General features: G+C 46.3%; 1 protein-coding gene across 1 annotated transcript in view; it reads right to left on the reverse strand.

The window, feature by feature from the left end:
• The window catches only part of IRS1 (insulin receptor substrate 1), a 66,754-nt gene extending 46,942 nt beyond the window's left edge, over positions 1-19,812 (reverse strand). Inside the window, exon 1 of the mRNA XM_061187968.1 lies at positions 15,522-19,812. Coding sequence (XP_061043951.1) covers positions 15,543-19,280 — 3,738 coding nt within the window. The 5' untranslated portion in view covers positions 19,281-19,812 and the 3' untranslated portion in view covers positions 15,522-15,542. The remainder of the gene's footprint in view (positions 1-15,521) is intronic.
• Positions 19,813-20,286: the final 474 nt, after the last annotated feature.

Consider the following 20,286-nt stretch of genomic DNA (forward strand, 5'->3'; position numbering starts at 1 on the left):
TAATGGTAAACACAAGACATTAAGCATTTGTCAAAACTTAGAACTTGATAGCAAAAAGAGTAAGCCTTAAGTGTATGCAAATTTTTTTTTTTTAATTTGAGAGATCAGTGATTACGGATGGAATGTAGAATGTGGCCCAAGCATCTAGATGTATTACAGATGCATGAAGCAACCTCACTGAAGCATGTGGAGATTATCAGGTGCTGACCTAGGTAACTGGAAACGAGGCAAATCTACAAAACTAAAGGCAAAAGAAACTGCACTCTAGTTGATAAAGTCATTTCCTATAGGGCATGGGTTGACAATTCTGATACTTCTTTGTACATATATGTAGTGGAATTGAACAAATAAGTAAACGGATGAAGGATGGTGACAGCCAGTTTTCTCACTTTTGGGTTGGGAGGTGCAGATAAGCAAGGGAAGGAGGCTAGAATAATCCATACAGAAATTTATTAGAGTTTATACATTAGTATGAACTCAAGCTTAGCTTAGTACAGTTACAGATGGTTACATACAGAAATTTTTATAGATATGTGTATATATATATATATGGGTTAGTATACACACATACATTTCCTTACTCTGACAGCTGAGAGGGCAAAAAAGAAATAACATCCCAGTAGGAACAAACACATCTAGTGCCAAGATCTTGGTTTCTAATACAATTCTCCAGTAAAAGGAATCAGGGCTCCTTGGAGAAACCGATAATTCTAGGACTGGGGCAGGAAACAAATAAGATGATCATGGAGTATCTTAGAGTAACAGAAAGTAAGGAAATGCTTAAAAAAAATACTACTGAGTTAAAAATGAGCAATCAAACAAGTTTAGTTAACTATAAAAATATTCACGTATTCTGCTCTCTAAATGGTTTTCAAACACCTTTAAATTTCCTGGCCACTTTAAAGAACCCCAAATTGTAAACTGTACTTGATATAATTATTGCTTTTTTTATAGAAAAGTTGGATGATGCAAAATTTCTTTCAGAGGCAACTGGCTCTACAAGTAAATTTCAGCAATTAAATATTGATATATATTATATTTGAAACCCAGAAAGTCATATTCAGTTTCATGAGCATTCTCCAATCACTTATGAAATATTTTATGTTTGTGGCCTATTTTCTTCTATGAATTTCTGTTTAAATTCATTTCCAGTCTTACTTCCTCTTTTAGCAAACTAGTTAATAACAGTACCAATGTTGTTATGATTTCTTGTTTTATCTTCTGCACGTTTAAATGTATTCATTGTTTTATCTTTAATTTGTTTTTACAACCTTATTGTACCTTACAGTTTTTTTTTTACTACATAAAGTTAAATCTCCTGATAAAAATATAATTGATATATTCAATTTACAAAAAAAAAAAAGGACAAGGGTCATCACTTGTCACCACTACTAAAATCAGAATGAGGGAAATAATGTCAGATTTCGTCACCGTAAAAGCTGGTAACCACTAGAAAAGTCACCTCAAAATGGTGGAATTTACTCTCGTGATGTATGGATGTAACAGGAACATACCTGAAGATCCTTATTAGTAAATTACACAGTAATATCAAAATAAAAGCATTTTTTAAGGAGTAGTTTCAAGATATTGGTCTTTCCTCACATTTTGTATAAGGAATAAATGTAGAGAAAAGCAAACATATTAAATAATTGTCCGACAGAATTTTCAACCAAAACTTCAGAAAAGAATTGGTATGACAAATTACCAGTTTTGCATAATAGTCTTCAAAAGAAACCTCTTAATACGCAGTGAAAACTATCAATACTACCATCCAAAACTACGACATAAGCTGTGGTTCATGACACCAGCACACGCACGTGGCCCAACACACAGTGGTGGCCAGTCTTTTCCAGGGCCTCCAGGAGACATCACACACCCCGCACACCCTTCCCATGGTGTCATCTGTTCTAGATCTTGCCTTTCACATAAGACAATCTTCTCTCAAGCAGACATACACCAGTTTCAAGTCTTACTTCCCTCTCTTTCAAATCCTGCCCTTTGACGTCAGGAAAATCTGACTTTGCTTCATTTGTGAGTCACAAGGCAACCTTAATCATGACTGAAAAACCACAAGGAGTACAAATGACGTACTTAGATCCAGGCAAAAGGACGTGATGAGTTTTAAAGTAAAAGTACATGAACAAATCAATGTCAACCCCTCAAGTCCAGAAAAAGGGCCAGTAAGTCCCTATTCCTTCTCTCAGTGGATGTTATTTGTCCCCCGAGAAGGCTGATCCTTTCTAGCCTCTCCCTCAACCAGTCCTCATGAAAAAAAGCTCTATGAGGGTCTGAATTTTCATGTGTTTTCTTTACAGTTGTAACTCAAAAACTTAGGGATATGCCTTACACTCAGTAGTATCTCACTAACTCCTTGTTGCATTAATTAACCAGAACTACAAACATTTGAGTCTTTGGCGATTCCCCACAACTATCTTCAAGACCAGTTATGATTTCTTCAAACTTCCAGGTTCAGTAATTACAACAGTTTAATTATGGAATGAATGGAAACATGTAAGACAAGAAGTACCACCAAGTGTCAGACAGTGGTAATGTAGCTAAGAAAAACTCTCTGTCCTCCTGAATAGAATAGGATTCTGCTCTCCAGATAAATGAGGTGTTGGCACCTTTCCCATACTGTGGTTTAAAAACATATGGTCCCACATTCATTCATTCAGTATCTACAACAAATAGTGTCAACCAAATGCCAGACACATTGCACTAAGCATGTAAACCCAGTCAACCACCCTGGCAGAGAGAGAAATAGCCTAGCTCAATACCCGACACATACCCGCTGGAAACACTTTCAAGTTTTAGAAAGTAGCCTGAATGCCAATGTGACTGTGCAGGACCAAGAAAACTGAACTCCTATTTAGAATAAAATAGAACACATTTATGTTACAGATCCTGGGGACTTGTGGAGTTTTATATGAAAGGATGACAAATGTTTTGCTATATGTAAAATTGCTTGGATGCTAATTGTTAGAGTAATACTTAAAATTTCAAGCAATGTTTAAAAATAGCTGAATAGCTGAATAGCTAGTTTAGAACATACATTCTACTCCTTTGGTCATCAAACTAGCCCAGCCTTAATCAAGAGCGGAAACAGGGGAAAAGTCTCATATCTTGGCAATTAGGGTCAACTGCTGAGACCAAGGTAACTTTTTAGCAGAGTAGTAAGAAGTACCACACTTGCAAAATGGACTCGTTTAAATTTAGTTCCTTTTCCCAGACCTTACCTATATTTTAGTAGAAGGGCTAATTAGCAACAATATACTCGAGAGGAAGAAAAAGAACAAGCATAGGGACAAATCAGAAGGCTACTGTATGAATCAAATACTTAACAACTGGCCTCTTTTTAAACATAGAGGTAACCATGATACAATAATTATTTTTCAAATACTTTTCTCATTGCTTTTGATATCTTAAACCTCCGTGAAAATGCTATGCTCTGACCTAGATCAGTAGGCTACAATTAACATCAGAAGAACTCTATTAGCAGAATAAAAGTTGATGAACTACTGTTGGAAGCAAAGAAATAAATCTTGTCAAAACAAAGCAAAGTTTCGGTCAGTCTTTAAAAGAATGGTTTGGGGGAACAGAGGAAGTTTCCAAGGATTTCAGACACAGCAATGAGGCAGCTGTAATTAATTTTCCCCAAGTTTTCATATCCGGTCATATCAGATTGCAAAGACTCCTGTAATTTTGTTTGACTATTTTTTTTAATATATTGTTAAATCTGAATATGATTTTTAAAATATTTGGCAAATGAAATGGCTTGAGGTACTCCAAATATATCCACAGTATTGTTTTTGTTTGGGATTTTTCTAAAGCTGTCTTCTCCTTGGTTCAACAACTCTCTCCAGAACTGTTTGTTGATATACAAATTTTTAACTCGGCAAGCATTTTGTGTGCACCTCCACAGATACTGGAGTCATGAAACAATTAGTGACACTACTCTCAAACAGCTTACAATTTTTAGTAGGAAGGAGTAGCATTAAACCAGTAATTAGAGCCAGGACAGGGGTTTCCAGCATCTCGCAGGAAGGGGTAAGCTTTCTAAAAGAAAGGAAAGAGCCTGGATGCTAGGTACACTGGAACCCAGCAAATCGAATACTCTAAATGTTTTCTTTGATCATTTAAATGTATTGATCTTACATTGCAAATGCAATTTTACAGATGGTGAAATCCATTCTGAACTCATCAGAGCTAAGAACTCTTCATTTATGTCCCTCAATACCTCCTGCCACTATTTTTTAAAATAATATTCCCCAAGGCAAAAAAAAGCCTGAAGTTTCTTTATCTCATGAATAACCATAAATCATCTCAGTTGGGGTGGTGAGGGAGCCATAGAATGGGGTTCTATTCTTAGAGAAGAGACATTCATTTAAAATCCACCAAAAAGTAGCTAATGAATTAGATCGAATTGGGTGGCATGGGTTTCTGTTTTTGTTTTTGTTTTCACACACACACACACACACACACTGTATTTTATTTTTACAAGAGATAAATTAACTGACACCAAGCATTGTACATGGATGACCACAACAAAAGCAACAATGATTGCAATTACCAAACACGAAACACACTCATACTATGTCATAATATTAACATTCAGTCCAGTATGTGGCATGGGTTTTTGTTGAGGACTTCATCCTGCAAAGATGCTTTCCAAGAGCCCAGGTGGTTGGAAAGCAGGCTCTGAAGGGACAATAACATTCCTCCAGCGAGTTTCAAGCTGGAGGCTAAAAGCACCAACCATTTATTTTTCCGTCTTGAGATACATTCCTCACCCGGTTCAAAGGCCCGAGAAACAACAAGCCGGCACACTTTCTGAAGGTCGTCCCTTGCAGGGACTCGCGAGGGACCAAGGCTCAGGCTGCAAGATACTTATAAACACCTAGTTTTAGGAATAGAACCCTTTTTACTGGACTGTAGTTTCCATATTCTAACCCCCTGGCCCACCTCCCCACATCCCCCGCCCCAACGCGCGTGCACACACACACGCGCACACACACACACACACACGCAGTAAAGTTTAGGCAAAAGGGAAAGTTTTAACTATAATCCCAATGACGTCCAGGGTACCCTACTAGTGGAGGTAAAATATTTTCAGAAATTAAGTCATTACCCATTCTTTAAAAAAAAATATAATATTTATATTCCTTAATCTAACCAGAGGGATGGGATCAACTTTGAAAGAAAATTATTGTTTAGCTGTGGTTTAAAGCAGGCACTGGAATTGGGAAAGGGGGCAAAAACAGCAGTCAAGGGAGGAGTTGAGCGGGGTAGGTAGGAGTTGCCAAGACTAGGCTATAAATACCCTCACTCAGCCAGCCCCTCAAAACACTTTAGGGATCTCCCTCCCCTCCTTCTACCATGACATACTTTATACAGTGGCCCCATTTTGCTTTGTTCCGTAACCTCAGGAACATTTAAGACATTGGGGATTCTGGTAAAAGAAAAAAGTAAATACGGCCTGGTAGAAGATCTGGGGCAAAGCGTTAAAAGTCCTGCTTTGGCTTTGAGTGGGATGTTGCCAACCCTTTGGGTTTGCTTTCCAATAATTAGCAACTCTGCATTACCCAGATCTGGGCTTGTGCTCAGGTGGGAAAACCTCTTTCAACCCATTTAAAAGTCTTTGACTCCATTTCAGTCATTGCTCCCCATCTCTCCCCACTCAAGTTTAAGTTCTCATCCGGTCCAGCTTCCTGTGTCCATGGGAAAAGGGCAGTCCTGGTGAAGAGGCAGAGGGAGGATGGTTCAAGATGCCTCATGTCCTCGGGCTCTGGGTGCCTTTCCAGGACAACATTTCATTTCCAGTCCTGTGTGAGCCGCCTGAGGACTGTTAGAAAGTATAATTCTCTACTCTAGGAAAATAGCATGAATATTTGCACCAACCACCAATGGCATTAAAAATATAGACAACAGCCTCTGGTATTAGAAGCTCCAAGCAGTCACTTCTTATGTTTTTCTCAGAGGTGAACTTCTAGCTCTCAGTCATCCAGCAAGAGACATTAATTCATTTGAACTCTCAAAACTGAGACCCTAGTGTCCAGAAAGTCTTCACAAAGATCCTTAACCTTTATACTTAATCCTACTACACTATATTAAGAACTAGTTATTCATTCAGTCTTGGGGTGGGGGGCTAAGGGGGTTGGGTGCCGAATGCTTGAGTAATACCATGAAAATTTGAAAATTTAGACACCTTCCCCTTCTCCATCAATCAGCACAAACACCTCAAAGTTAGAAAAGGTGACCATTTCTTAACTAATGCTTTTCCTCCTTCGTGGGTTATGTACTTCTTTTAACCTGAGTATTCAAAAGAAGCATGGAAAATAAAGAGTACTTTTCTTTTTCCCTTTAACAAAAACAAAGCAGTGAGTCTACTGTAAGAGGTATATTGTCTGCTGTGATCCTTTCGTGCAGAAATGTGGGGTCTGAGTGTGCGCTTCCGTGGAAGACTCTGAGCTGCTGGGCATTTACCCAACTTTCTGTTACTAAGCTTCAAATTTTATGAGCAGCTCAGCTCTGGAAAGATAAACAAAAAACGAGCATTGGTGGTGGCCTCTGAGAAGAGAAGCTGGGGAACTGGAGTGGGAGGAAGGCTTCATTTGCACGCTATACCTTTAAAAAAATGTTTAAACCACTTGAAACTTACAGCACATGCGTGCATTGCCTATACCAAAATATTAAAGAAGAAAATAGTGTGAATAGATACAGCAAACTATCATAAAACTTGGTGGTCTTTAAAAAAATGCTTTTTAATGTTTCTGGAAGAAACTACCATAAGCTTAAAAACAAGTATGACTGCACACCATCAAAACAAATAGAGAGAGAGAGAGAGAGCTTAAAAAAGAGAACTGACAAAATCTCAAAGAAGATTATACTTCCCGCCAGAAGCAAGCACAGGAACCAGAGGTCAGAGGCTTAGAGGTTTTCACTACTAAAAATAAAAACCACCTACCCAAAGGGGTAGAAAAAGTCCTTGAGTAATAGAGCTTCTAAGACCAAAAGAAAAGATTTTACAATTTCTTTTGCAGCCCTCATCTTCACCCCATGTTTCCTAACACTGACCAACCCGTGACAAGTACTCACAAAACTCCTGCACATTTAACACCTGGACCCCTCTCCTGGCTGCTTCACTTAGACCAAAGCTATCATTTTCTTGCTTCTTGTAAATATTATGTTTGCTAGCAGAATGGCCGAAAATGCACCATTCTCCCAAAGGAGAGTTTCAACAGCCTTATAAACTATTTAAGTATGCTTGTGTTATGGTGAGGCGGGAAGCCATGGTTGGATGGCTGCAAAACTTTAAGACAGATGGGCACTTTAGCCCTGTAAGTATAGGAAAAATGCAGATTTTCATGGACTGCACCTTCTGAATCTCAATTTTTCCCCCCAAGTAAGCTGTGCCGTAAGAAACTTGGTAATTACTTGGATGAATCCTCCTCGCTCCCATTTTTGTCCCCGTTTCCATGTCTTCATCCCCATCCTCTTAACAAAATACGTGCTATTTGGAATACCACAGGTGGTCAGTGGTGTTTATTGAGGCAAAGTGGGGGAGGGGAATCATAGTTTAGGGCCTGTCTGGCCAAAGGCAGATCAGTTATTTTGGGGTTGGGAGGTGGGTGACCTCCATTATTGTAATGGAGATGGAAAGTTCTTCTGATTATTCCCACAATCCCTAAAATTCAAGGCTAAGTATGATTATGTTTCATATCCCATAGAGCCCTTTTAATAATCTTTAAAAGAACAGGGCAATCATCATTGGAGAATATTGAATAGTAGTTAAATACATAGTAATTACTGAATATTTCAGAGACCTTCAACTGCTCTATTTTTAGCAAATGTCTTTTTTTTCTTTTAATTTTGCCTGTCTCATTTAGATCATAACCTTCCTAAAAGAATCACGACTTTCTGTGTAAAATATAACTTGTTTGCCACACTAGATATATATGAAGGAAAACAACAACAACCAAAAGAATGCCTCTTTGATCATTTCAACAAACATAACACAACTATCAGTTTCTCAAGATTAACTGATACTGTTCAGTACCATGACCTAAATATGTCAGGGAGGATCAGAGAACTCACATCAAAGTATTTTTTGGTCAACAGGAAAAAAAGGGGGGAGGGAAGTTTATCAACGTCTTTTTTCTTTACTACAACTTGGGTTATACTGGCATCTTCTTCAGCCCGACCAATTAGCAACCAGTGTATATGGGTTTGGCTCCAACAGGGCCAGGGGTGATGGTGGACAGCGTGACACAGACTGGAAAACAGCAACAACAAAAAACAGGGAATGGCAAAGGAAGACAATGAAGGCAACACAGCTTAATAAAATATTCAAGGTAGGGTAATAAATCCACAAAAATCTCCTCTCTGCTTGAAGATAAATACAATTAAAATTATAGTCTGACCCACGTATTTAATTCCACCGCTATCATTCATGAAAATGCAGAAAGGGGGTTGAAAAAGAAAAGCAGCCTTTTCAACATAAACACATCATTTGTAAAAGCTCTGTTATTCAAAGATCACTGACTCATTGAAGAAGCACAAATAACATTTATCCAACCAAATTTGTTTTAACAAATAGATTATGGTAGAGCCTGCAGCAAGATTATTAAAATGGAAAACTTTCCTCTTCCCATAGATGACAGTACCTTATATTTATCTGATCTATCTTCCGCCTATTCCCATAAAGTAAGAATGGGAGAAAATACTACCATTTCTATACTGGAAGATAAGAATAGAACCAAAAAGATGATATTTACTAGTCGATCATTTTAAAAAGCTTTACAACAACTTTTTTTGCAACATTTCACAATAGTTTGAAATGAGTATACAATTATACCATACCAACATCAAAATTTAATTCTGTTAAGTTAAAATTCAATGTGATTACAACTTCTGAGCCTGTTTCAATAACATTTTTAAAAGAACTTTTAAAGTTTGCCATATAGCTATGGACTCACAAGGTAATGAAATAAGTCAATTACATAATTATAAATGTGGTAGAGTATCTATTATTTTAAACACAAGAAAAGTATTAGGGGACTTCCCTGGTGGCGCAGTGGTTAAGAATCCACCTGCCAATGCAGGGGAAACGGGTTCGATCCCTAGTCCGGGAAGATCCCACATGCCGCGGAGCGGCTAAGCCCGTGCGCCACAACTACTGAGCCTGAGCTCTAGAGACCACGAGCCACAACTACTGAAGCCCGCGCGCCTAGAGCCCGTGCTCCGCAACAAGAGAAGCCACTGCAATGAGAAGCCCGCGCACCGCAACGAAGAGTAGCCCCCGCTCACCACAACTAGAGAAAGCCCATGCACAGCAACGAAGACCCAATGCAGCCAAAAAAAAAAAAAAACAGTATTAGTATGAAAAAAAGTTACAGAATCTTTAGTGTGAAACTGACTTCAAACTAATCCACAAGAAGCTATTTTCCTTGAATACAATTTCCAGTAACTCCGAAACATGAGGAAATAATTGAGGAAATGGTTTTCTTTAAAACAAAGCAAAACAAAACCTTAAAATTGTGAAATGTTCCATTATACTAAAACTACCAACCCACCAAAATAAAAGGAACCATTCATATACTATACAGCTAAGAAATATATATGATTATAGCAGGAGGATTGGAAAAGCATTAGGTCAATGAAGTTTTGATTGAAAGAGTCAATAAACTATTCTAATGATTTATGAAATCCACATGGAGGTGCCCAAAGGGTAGGAACCTCTGAATACATTGGCAACTGGACAGTCAGGATTACACTGGGTCAGCAAAGCACTGTACAGCTCAAATGACCAATCAAAAATCCTGAAGCACAAAGACGGACAACACTGATTTCTGCCAGCAAGAACTTTTTCACACATCTAACGGAGAAAAATAAAACTAAACAAAAAATTGTGCACAAATTCCTATAGTTCCCAATTGCCCTCTCAAGATTTCCTCTCCATTCACTCAAGTGGATACCTCACTGAAGGATTCTGATGGAACAAATGAGAAACATTGTCCATAAACAGACCACCAGAGCAAGAAGGGGTGATTTCCAACATAATAAACAGAATAATGTCATAGAAATGGATTGGTTAAAGCCTGACCTATACTGTCAGGTGGGGAGGGATGCTTCCAACAGGTGACCTTAGGGAGGAGGGAGAGGAACCGAATCCAGTCTAGAGAAGGTTCCAAAAATTTAGACTGGTGTAGTCAGGAAGGTTTGTCTTAAGGTCTGTTAAAACCTGAAAATGCCCCCTCCAAACAAGAAAGGTTAAAAATCAGTCCTGAATCAAACCATAAAGAGTGATCCAGAAGTTCGAACAGGACAGAACAGTATATTCTAATGCACTTCATTACAACCCCATCAATAGCTTCTTCAGAAAGAATCCTCATGACAACTGACCCATTAAAGAATATCAGTCATTTTCTCCAAAATATCCCTACGTTTAGAGCTGCAAAGGAAGTTAGAATAATTTAGAACAAAATTCTCCAGTTACTGATGAGGAAATATGTACAGAGAAATTAAGTGACTTTCTCAAGGTCGCTCAGCTTAGTGACGAGCACAGGCTGTGCTACAACCCAAGATCTCTGGCTCCCAGAAGCTGTTTTTTCCATTGTATCATTCAAGATAGCATTAAACTACTTTCCGGGAATTCTGATAAACAAACAAAAAAAAAAAAAAAAAGGAGGGGGGAGGGAAGTATGCCCTTTTGGATTCCAAGTCTCTTACTTGTAAGACAACCTTGGAGATAGTGTGTTTATCTGGGGGGCAATCAGATAAATGACTCTAATATATGAAATTTTTTATGGATTTATTTTTAACACAAAAAGCTACCCAAACAATGGCAGAAATTAAGAAGATTGTTAGATGCTCAAGGTTTTCTGGAACAGCAGAGAAGCTCACTTCCACCGGCTCAGAAGCAGTGTTGGGGCATAGAATTACTCAGGGGCATAGAATTACTTCCTTCCATTTTCACCTGCGATGTTTCAATCAACACCTAAGGAAAAATGCTGCCTTTGGGGCTTATGATTCAGTGATTGCAACAGGGATTGCTGGCTGGTGAGAAATGCTTATTTGAGAGGGATGGGGAGAAGAAAATACTTCCATGGTATTTCTCTTTGTTATTTCCCCTCTTTATTGTACAAAAGACAAATCTGAACAAATTTCCGATCTCATTTGGTACTACACTTCACACAATTTTGGTTATGTGAGGGAGCACAACACAAATCCAGCAAGCTTTCAAAATCAGTTCGCCCAGCCTGCCCTGATGAGCTGCCACTAGGGCTGTCACTGGTCAAAAGACAAATCTGTTTTTGAGAAGCAAGCAGCATTACCTCCAAGCTCAGTAAGGAGCCCTACCCAAGCCCTCGTAACGAATTTCTAGATTCTCACGATTTGCAAGCAAGCTACATCAGACGTTTTCATTTCTCAGTGAGCTCCCATGGGCCGAGGATGGTCAGTTTTTGTTCATCTTATCTAGCTTTGCAAACTGCAAGCACTCAGTAAAGGGTTGACCCTAACGTAATTTCAAGCCAAATGTGTTTTCCGAATGATCCCCACACGGTGCCAGCCACAGCACTTGTATTTCCTACTCCGTTTTTTTCTCTCCTCCCTCCCAGTAGTAAGAGAAGTAAATGTAAAAATCTTGAGCCAACCCAATCAATCCTACAACCACGTGCTGTAGAGCTCCAACCTGCTTGCAGATTTCAAGACAGGAAGGTGAAGGAACAGGAACGTGGCGTAGTAGTAAACCGTAGTAAAGAGAGGAGGGAAACAAAATGGGGCACGTCACATGGTCACGGCCTGGATTTTTCTCAATTAAATATAAGAGGAAGCGTGTGTTTCCGGCCTCTGTCAGTGGGCTGGTTGGACTTGCTCATTCTTAGGATTCTGGTCTAGATGGACAAGAATAAGGCCGAGTGCATAACATCCTCTGGGAGGGGGGGATGGAGGGGGCGTGTACTTAGCTCAGTTCTGTGGGCTCCAGAGGGAACGGGCGGAGGGAGAAGGGTGGGCGACGGATTCCCGGCCCGCCGCCACCCCCAGACTCCAGACCAAGGCCCCCTATCAACCCTCGCCCGAGGCCCCTCCCCACCCCTGCTGCGGCTCGGCCTACGCTCGCGCTGATTGGCTCCGGCGGGGCCAATCAGAGCCCGGCTGCCCCGCCCGCTCAGGGCCAGACTCTGTACTGCTCTGCAGGGGCCGCGACTCGCCCGCCACCGCCGTCAGCCACCGCCACCTCACACCACGCGCCGGGGAAGGGACCCGGCCGCCCCCGCGCCCCCAGGCGACCGGAGGAGGGCCGGGCTGGAGTCTTCTTAGGGTGGCCTCAGCCTCGCTGCAGATCCCCCGACCCCAGGCCAAAGGGGGCTTGCAGGAGGCAGGGGGAGCCAAGCCCCAAATAAATACGGAGGAATGCAGGAAGCAGAGGTGACCGAGGAAACGGGAAAGTGCCAGAGCCCAGAGGGTGTGCGCCAGACAAAAAGGCCACACAGCGAGGGGACGGGAGGGAGAGGGAAGGAGAGATGGGAGGTAGTCGTGGAGGTAGGCATCCTGGAAATCACAACTAGGAAATGCAGTGAGAGGAAGAAAAATGGCCCATTTTGTTTTTCAAGGGGACGTAACAAAATGACCAAAAAAAAAAAAGGAACCTTAAAGCAATGGCTGGAGTCTGTGTCTTTGCCAAAGCCTGCTCTATCTGCCCAGCTGCAGTTACAAAACTAACACACAAATTTGCGGTAAATGCTGGTTGAAGATACCTGGGCTGCCATGCCCTTTCTGCCCTCTCTTTTGGGCTCTCAATGTACTCTGCGGAGAGTAGGCCACAAGTACTGCGAAATTATGAAATGGAGCCAAAAAGAAAAAAAAAGGCAATGGCAGGAACATGAAATAAGAGGTAGGAAACAAGGGGCACAGGAGAGGGGGATAAAACAATCCAGCAGGTCAGAACCCAGAGGAGACACGGATGGACAAGAGAGAGAAGAGAAACAGAAAAGGTGGTTTGACAGAAGGTGAATCAAGGGCAACCAGCAGTCCTGGGGCACCTGCACGAAATAACCTCAGAAATGTTCCAGTGAAAAATATTCAACAAGCAGAGCTGTTTAAAATGAGGGGTTAGGAGAAAGAGCACACATCTCTGAGCCCCTCATTCCTTTCCTATTTCAGGTTTTACCTGAGAAACAGGAAAGACAGGCAAAGATAGCAATTGCTGAGGAAGTTAGGAAAACAAGGTTTTCACAAACTAACACACGCATTCCCAGGCAAAGTGGTTTGCCACAGACAGGTTTGATTTCTTTTTGTTTCAGATGATAGTTGGCCTATCGCATCACGTCTTTAAACTCAACAGGGCAAAGGCAGACAAGCAGAATTCAGGATGTAAATGTGCCAAGTAGCATTTGGTACCTCACTTAAAACACACACACACACCCTCATCTCTCTCCATTTACATCTTACAAATACACATTTTAGAATTTTTATTGCATGGTGCTATCAAAGCATGGTCTATTGCTACTCCAGGATTATTAAGGATATGCTTATATGGTTGTTCCAGAATATTATATTTTCCCTCAGAAAGCTAAGAATAGAAGATTGTTTTGTTTTGGTTGGTTCGTTTTTAGTGTATCCTCCATATGAGGAGGATTTTATTTTAAAGCCCTTTTGAAAAACTAAAACTTTATTTGGTCATCAATTTCCTTCAGAACAAAACATTATTTATTCTACTCTCTTAAAAAACAAAACCTGTTCAAATTAAGAAAACAGGTGAGGAAAACTTATTGTTTGTTAGCCTTATCTTTCATCTCCTTTAAAAGCAAAATCTTAGTTCTGCTGGGTTTTTTTCCCTTCAAATTCTCATTCTTTTATAAATGAAACACTTTGCAACACGAACAGTTAAAGTGTTAGAGAGATTCACATTTCCAAAAACATCATTTGAAATAACCAAAATTTTTACTGTTGAGGTACACAATTAAATCTCTCTTCTAGAGAACGAATCATGAAAATAAATCTTGAATACTAATCAAATAAATGCTTTGTGTAATATATCACCTAAAATCTTAGTTTGAACGTCTGTATACCTGTACCTTGTTCTACGAAACAGAAAATGATATGGGTCAAATATTAGAAACTTAGAATCAAGGAGACTGTGACCACATAATAAAAAAATACCTATCAATAGGAACCCAATACACACATGAATTTCTTATGAATGGACACACATTAGGAAGAAAAATGCTTTTAAAAGCTCATTCGGTGAAGCATATATAAAAAGACTATCACAAGATTATCAGTTTGTCAGAATAAAGTGTTTCCAAATGCTGGAAATTTCTACATTGCCAACTCATCTCATTATTTGCAAACTATACTCCTCTCCTCCTCCCACAATCATGACCCCCAGAAAACAGTCTCAACAGAACCAAGGGCAGGCTAATTTCCTATTACAAATGTTTTTCGTTTTCAGTACAGCCTTAGCCGCAGACCACCTGAAGCCAACTTTCAACAGTTACTGAGGCATCTACTCTTGAACTTAAAAGGCAAACAATAAATATCCTACAAACAAAGAGTACAAGGGTTAGCCCTTACATTCAGTGCAGATGAAAACCAAACTCTTCCATTTCCCTGACCTAATATTCCTTCTCTTCAGTGTAAAAATGTTAAGTAATTTTACAGAAGATGTACAGTAGCCCCAATATGATCTGTGTGGTGTCTCTGTGCGGGCCTTTGCAAGAAAAGACAATTGTAAGGCACACAAGCTGAGATGAATTTTCGTAACTCTTAACTCAGTAATGGGTCCCAGACGCACGCAGCCTTAACCGTACAAAAGCAGCCACGCCTGTGAGGTTGTGGGTCGGTGTGTGAGTAATATTTCATAAATCTTCATGCAGGAACAAAAACAAATGTCACCAATAATTACGTTCTAAAGAGAGTCATAGACAGGTATTTCTTTAAATACGTAAGCCTAAGCAAGCTCTTACTTCTGAATCTTTTTAGGGCAACAGGAATAAAAATTGATGCTTCCCACTGCTATTTATGTTGCCTTGGTATTGTGAAATCACAGAACCAAAGTACACAGAGCAACTTGATAAAATCACCCTTAAGAGCTCTGAGAAATTACCTTTACATGAAGGGCTTAGCCCCTGTATTAATAAATATTTTTATAGAACTGTCCCTTCCAGAGACTGACCTAATTGTATAGTCAAAAGAAAACTTCGATGAAGAGATCAAGGTTCTTATATATGAACTTCACAAACCTCAGAACTGGTATTGTAGGATATATGTCTTGGAAAAACCAAAGTACTTCACTTGGGAACCTCAAAGGAAAAAGCCCTCCTGTGGCTGCTCCTACAGATTTATCGGGCCATCAGCCAGGTGTCGTCTCCTGTGCCCTGACCCCTCCCTCCTGGGAGTGCACTCCCTAAAGAAGCCGTGGGGAGGAGAGGGAAGAAGGGGCGGGGGCAGGGGAACCGAATTCGAGCACAAGGTTAAAAGCAATTTTGTCTTCTGACTTTTGTCACCATGAAACGCACCTGTTGTGATGTCCAGTTGAGCTACTGGAGGTCCTCTGGCGGCTTCTGGAAACTGATGCTGGCATAGGCGCTTAAATCCTCGCTGGAGCGGCTGGTGGAGCCGCTCTCGCTGCGTCCCAGAGACTGATGAGGGGGCGGGGGAAGAGGAGGCTGCGGCTGAGCGGGGCGCTCTTGAGGGCTCTGTTTGAAGTCCTTGACCAAATCCAGGTCTATGTAGTTAAGCCCATTCTCCAAACCCCCGGCGGCCCCGCACACTTGGGCCAGCTCCTTGGGGGCTCCCCCGAGCTCCCCAGGCCGCAGCCACACGTTCTCAAAGGAAGCAGAGCTGTGGCGTTTCACATCCTCCGTGCTGCTGCTGCCACCACCGCCGCCCCCGGCTGCAGCCCCCCCTCCGAAGGGCACCGTGCTGCCTGCCCGGGTGGCACTGGGCGTCGAGGAGAAGGTCTCGGAGCTGTGCCGCCTCCTGCACCCTTGCGGGTCGGCACGGATCACTTTGGCACTCTGGTTGCGGTTGGGACTGAGGTTCACCCGCGTGAAGGCACTCGGGCCCCCGGGTCCCTGCGGGCCCCCCAGCAGGGAAGAGCGGGCCGCCAGCTCCTCTGCTCCTTGAGGCGCAGCGGGGGAAGCAGAAGCCGTCGAGGACGAGGAGGGCGTGGCCGCGGCGGCCCCAGGCAGGCTGGCCTCCTCCACGACGACGCCGGTCCGCATGTCCGCATAGCTGATGGGGGCGACCGGCGAGGTGTCCACGTAGCTCTGCCGGGGACAGCCCATCTGCATGGTCATGTAGTCACCCCGGCTGCTGGGCACTGCCCTGGTGGGCCTGCACACGCTAGCAGCTCCAGGGGGCGCCGGGCCCATGCTGCCCGGCTGGACCCCAGCGCTCTCCCGCCAGGCGGCCCTCCGGCCCGGCCCCAGGTCCATGTTCATGTACTCTTCCGCGCCCGTCTCCTCCTCTCTGGGAGCCGGCTGGAGCTGGGATGGACACCGGACAGAAGGCGAGCTGTGGGACGCCCCCGGGCCTGATAAGTAGCCCGGCTGATCGCTCCCAAATTCAATATTCACATATTCCCCTGGGCTCTTGGGCTCCGGAGGGGGCAGCAGGGGCGGCGGCGGCTGCGGCTGTGGCTGCGGCTGCTCTCGGGCCCGAGGTAAGGTGCTGGCCTTGGGATCCCCCAGGGACAGCCTCGTGGGCCGAGCCAGGCGGCTGTTGGTCTGGGCAGCTGTGTCCACCTTTCGAGGCAGATGGGGCTGCAGGACCTGATGGTGGAGATGCGGCAGGCCGGGCTCGGGCCTAGCCGCGCAGTATCCCCCGCCCAGGCTGTCGCTGCTGGTGGACGAGGAGGAATCTTCCACCGCCGCAGCATAGAGGAGTCGACCCGAGCTGGAGGAAAGGCGGAGGTGCTGGTGCCGGGCGCCCTCCTCCAGCTCCCCCGGACGCTGGGTGTGCTTAAAGGACCTTGGCAATGAGTAGTAGGAGAGGACTGGCTTGTGCTGGGGGTCCTCAGGGCCATAGTAGCAGTCGGAAGGGCTGCTGGTGTTGGAGTCCCCCACTGGCGACATGTTCATGTAGTCACCCGTACAAGACAACAGCTTGCCGCTACTGCTCTCCACAGGGAGTTTGGGGTGTGGCAGGGCGTGAGAGTGGTGGCCCCCTACCCCATTCGTCCAGAGCTTGCCATAGGTGCTCCCAGAAGGGGCGGCACCGCTGCTGCCGCCGCTGCTGGGCCCACCTCCAATGTCAGGAGAGCAGCTGCCGCTTGGGGACATCATCATGTAGCCATTGGGGTCCACTCTCTGGGGATGGCGTCTGATGGGGTTGATGATCTGCTGAGGGGCAGACACACTCTTGGGGCTCATGGGCATGTAGTCCCCACTGCCCTTTCGGCTCCCGGGCACTGGGGCCACCCCTGGGGACATGGGCATGTAGCCGTCATCGGTGTGGAGGTTGGAGGTGTCTGGGCGGTGGTGGCCCACACGCCGCTCCAAGGGGTGCATTTCCAGACCCTCCTCTGGGTAGGAGTGGGTGGGCACGAAAGCGGAGTGCCGGTAGCTGGGCACTCGGCCTCCACTGCCACCTCCTGGTGGGTAGGCAGGCATCATCTCGGTATATTCCTCAATGGAGGCCACAGAGGACTGGGATGGGGTCTTCTGGTGGGAAATGGTAGGCGACGTGCCAGCAGAGTGAGTCCGCTTTCGGAACCGATTATCCAGATCTGCAGCACTGGCTGCTTCATCCCCTGTCAGGGCTGGGCTCGTGCCCAAGCCAGCTGCCGGGATGTAGCGGTGACCGTTGCCACTCCGAGGCAAAATGTAGTGACCATTGGGGGCCGTGAGGGTGGAGGCCCCCTTGCCTCCCATGCAGATGTAGTTGCTCAGCTCCTCCTCACCGCGGGCCGGCGGGGTGTGGCCCAGGGAATCCGGGGTGACGCTGCGGAAGGAACTTCGGAAATCGCAGGGACTGGAGCCATACTCATCAGAGGAGATGAAACCGCCATCACTGGGGGAACCGGACACGGAAGCACTAGACCGCCGCGGGAAGAGACAGTCCGAGGTGGAGCCGTGGCCACTGGTGCTACTGGACGACAGACTGACCGGGCTGGTGGCGGAAGGCGAGCAGCGAGAAGAAGGCATGGGGATGGAGCGGCTGTGGTTGAGAGGCGGGTGCAGCCGGGAACTGCCTCGATGCCGGTGGGCATGGGTCCTGTTGGTGCTGGGACTCACAGGACTGCCGTCCACAGAGGCAGGGCGAGACATGGTGCCTTCGCCATCACTAGAGGCACGGACCCGGAAGGAGCCCTGCTTCCCGCCCACCAAGCTGGCCGGGGAGGTGGCAGTGATGCTCTCTGTGCGCGAGCGGCGGGTCAGCCCCACCTGGCTGGGCGGAGGGTTGTTGAGGTGGTGCCTGCGCAGGGGGACGCTGATGGGGTTGGAGCAGTTGGAGGAGGACTGGCTCTTGCTTCGAGGCCGGAACTCATCGCTCATGGCCCGCATGGCCTCCAGGATTGTCTCGTGCATGTTCTGGGCCACCACAGAGTCATCCACCTGCATCCAGAACTCCCCGGGTCCCGTCACTGCGGAACGGCCCACTTCGATGAAGAAGAAGTTCTCTGAGTGGCCACAGCGCCTGATGTTCATCAGCTGCAGCACCACCGCGGCAGCCTCCGAGTTCAGCTTCACGAAGCTGATGGTCTTGCTGGTCAGGCAGAGGCGGTAGATGCCAATCAGGTTCTTTGTCTGACCCAGGCCCTTGGGTTTCAGGATCACCTGCCAGACTTCCTTGAAGGCGGGTCCTGGGGGCACGTCCCCGTAGCTCAAGTCCTCCCCAGCCTCGCCAAGGCCGGAGCTGCCACTGCAGCTGCCCCCGCCGCCTCCCGCCCCGGGGGCCGCGGCCCCGTCGTGGTGGCCCTTGGCACGGTTGTGCAGCTGCAGGAGGGCCTGGTACCAGCTGTCCTGCTCGGCCTCGCTGTCCGCCGCGATGGCAAAGTGCTCGTCCCGGGTATAGAGGGCCACCAGGTGCTTGTTCTTGGAGTCGGCCCGCTTGTTGATGTTGAAGCAGCTCTCGAGGGGGATCGAGCGTTTGGGGGCGCTCGACTTGTGCCGCCACTTCTTCTCGTTCTCGTAGTACTCGAGGCGCGCCGGGCCCCCAGCCTCGCTGGCCGCCCGCAGCACGAAGAATCGCTTGTGCATGCTCTTGGGCTTGCGCAGGTAGCCCACCTTGCGCACGTCGGAGAAGCCGTCCGTCTCGGGAGGGCTCGCCATGCTGCCGCCGCCGCCACCGCGCGGAGGGAGGCGCCGAGAAACAACCGGGCGGGGGGCGGAGGCTCCTCGCCGCGGCCCCGCACATGCAAACAGGGCTGGAGGCGGCAGAAACCCTGACTCCGAAATCCACGCCGCCCTCCGCGCCGGGGAGGGGCAGTAGAGGAGGACGCAGCAGCTGCGCCAAGGAGATAGCCCCGACCGGAGTTTACTGGCGTTTCATGCCCTGCGGGGAGGTTGCGCGTCCGGCGCGAGTGCAGCCCGGATACCCCGAGAGCCAAGTCTCCTCTCAGCCGCCGCGGCCGGGAAGAAGCATCTCTCGCCGCCGGGGCCAGAGTCCGGCGCAGGCAGGCGGCGGCCGGGGGTCCTGGCGTTGCCCCTCCAGACGCGCGCGCCTTCCCTCCTGAGTTCCCCTCTGGAAGTAACGATTCCCGAGGCAAATTAAATATCCTTGGGCAGGGGGAGGCGAGCTGCCAAGTCCCAACGTTGCACGGGGTTCTCTCTCCTCCTCCTCCTTCGCCTCTTCCTCCGCCTCCTCCCACCCCCACCCCCCCAACCGTCCCCGCCGCCACCAGCCGCCCAAATACCAGCTCAATCGCAGAGACCGCGGCGCTGCGGCCGTTTCTGCTGCTGCTGCCGCCGCCCGCGGACGCGTCCTCTGCAGCCCCCGTTCGGGCCCATCTCGGCAGGCGGAGAAAGTGGCTTTTCCACGCGAAACGCTACTAGGCAGCCTGGGGAGCTGGGGACGCGCCAGAGGGACAGGCTCATCCCTGCCCCTCGCTCCAGTCGGCAGGGGAGGAGGGGGGAGGACGAGGGCGGGAGGCGAAACGGGGGGAGGTTGGGGAAGGAGTCGGGGAAGACGTATCTTCCCCGGGAGGCGCTGCCGCTGCAGTTACTTCTCCCCTCCTCCCTCCTCCTCGGAGAGTTGCCGAGAGCCCCAACCAAAACAAGCGGCGGCGTCTGGCTCTGCGCGCCGGCCCCCTCCGACCGCGCCGCCGTCTCACTCGGA

Source organism: Eubalaena glacialis, chromosome 1, assembly GCF_028564815.1.
Source record: "Eubalaena glacialis isolate mEubGla1 chromosome 1, mEubGla1.1.hap2.+ XY, whole genome shotgun sequence".
Lineage (NCBI taxonomy): Eukaryota > Metazoa > Chordata > Mammalia > Artiodactyla > Balaenidae > Eubalaena > Eubalaena glacialis.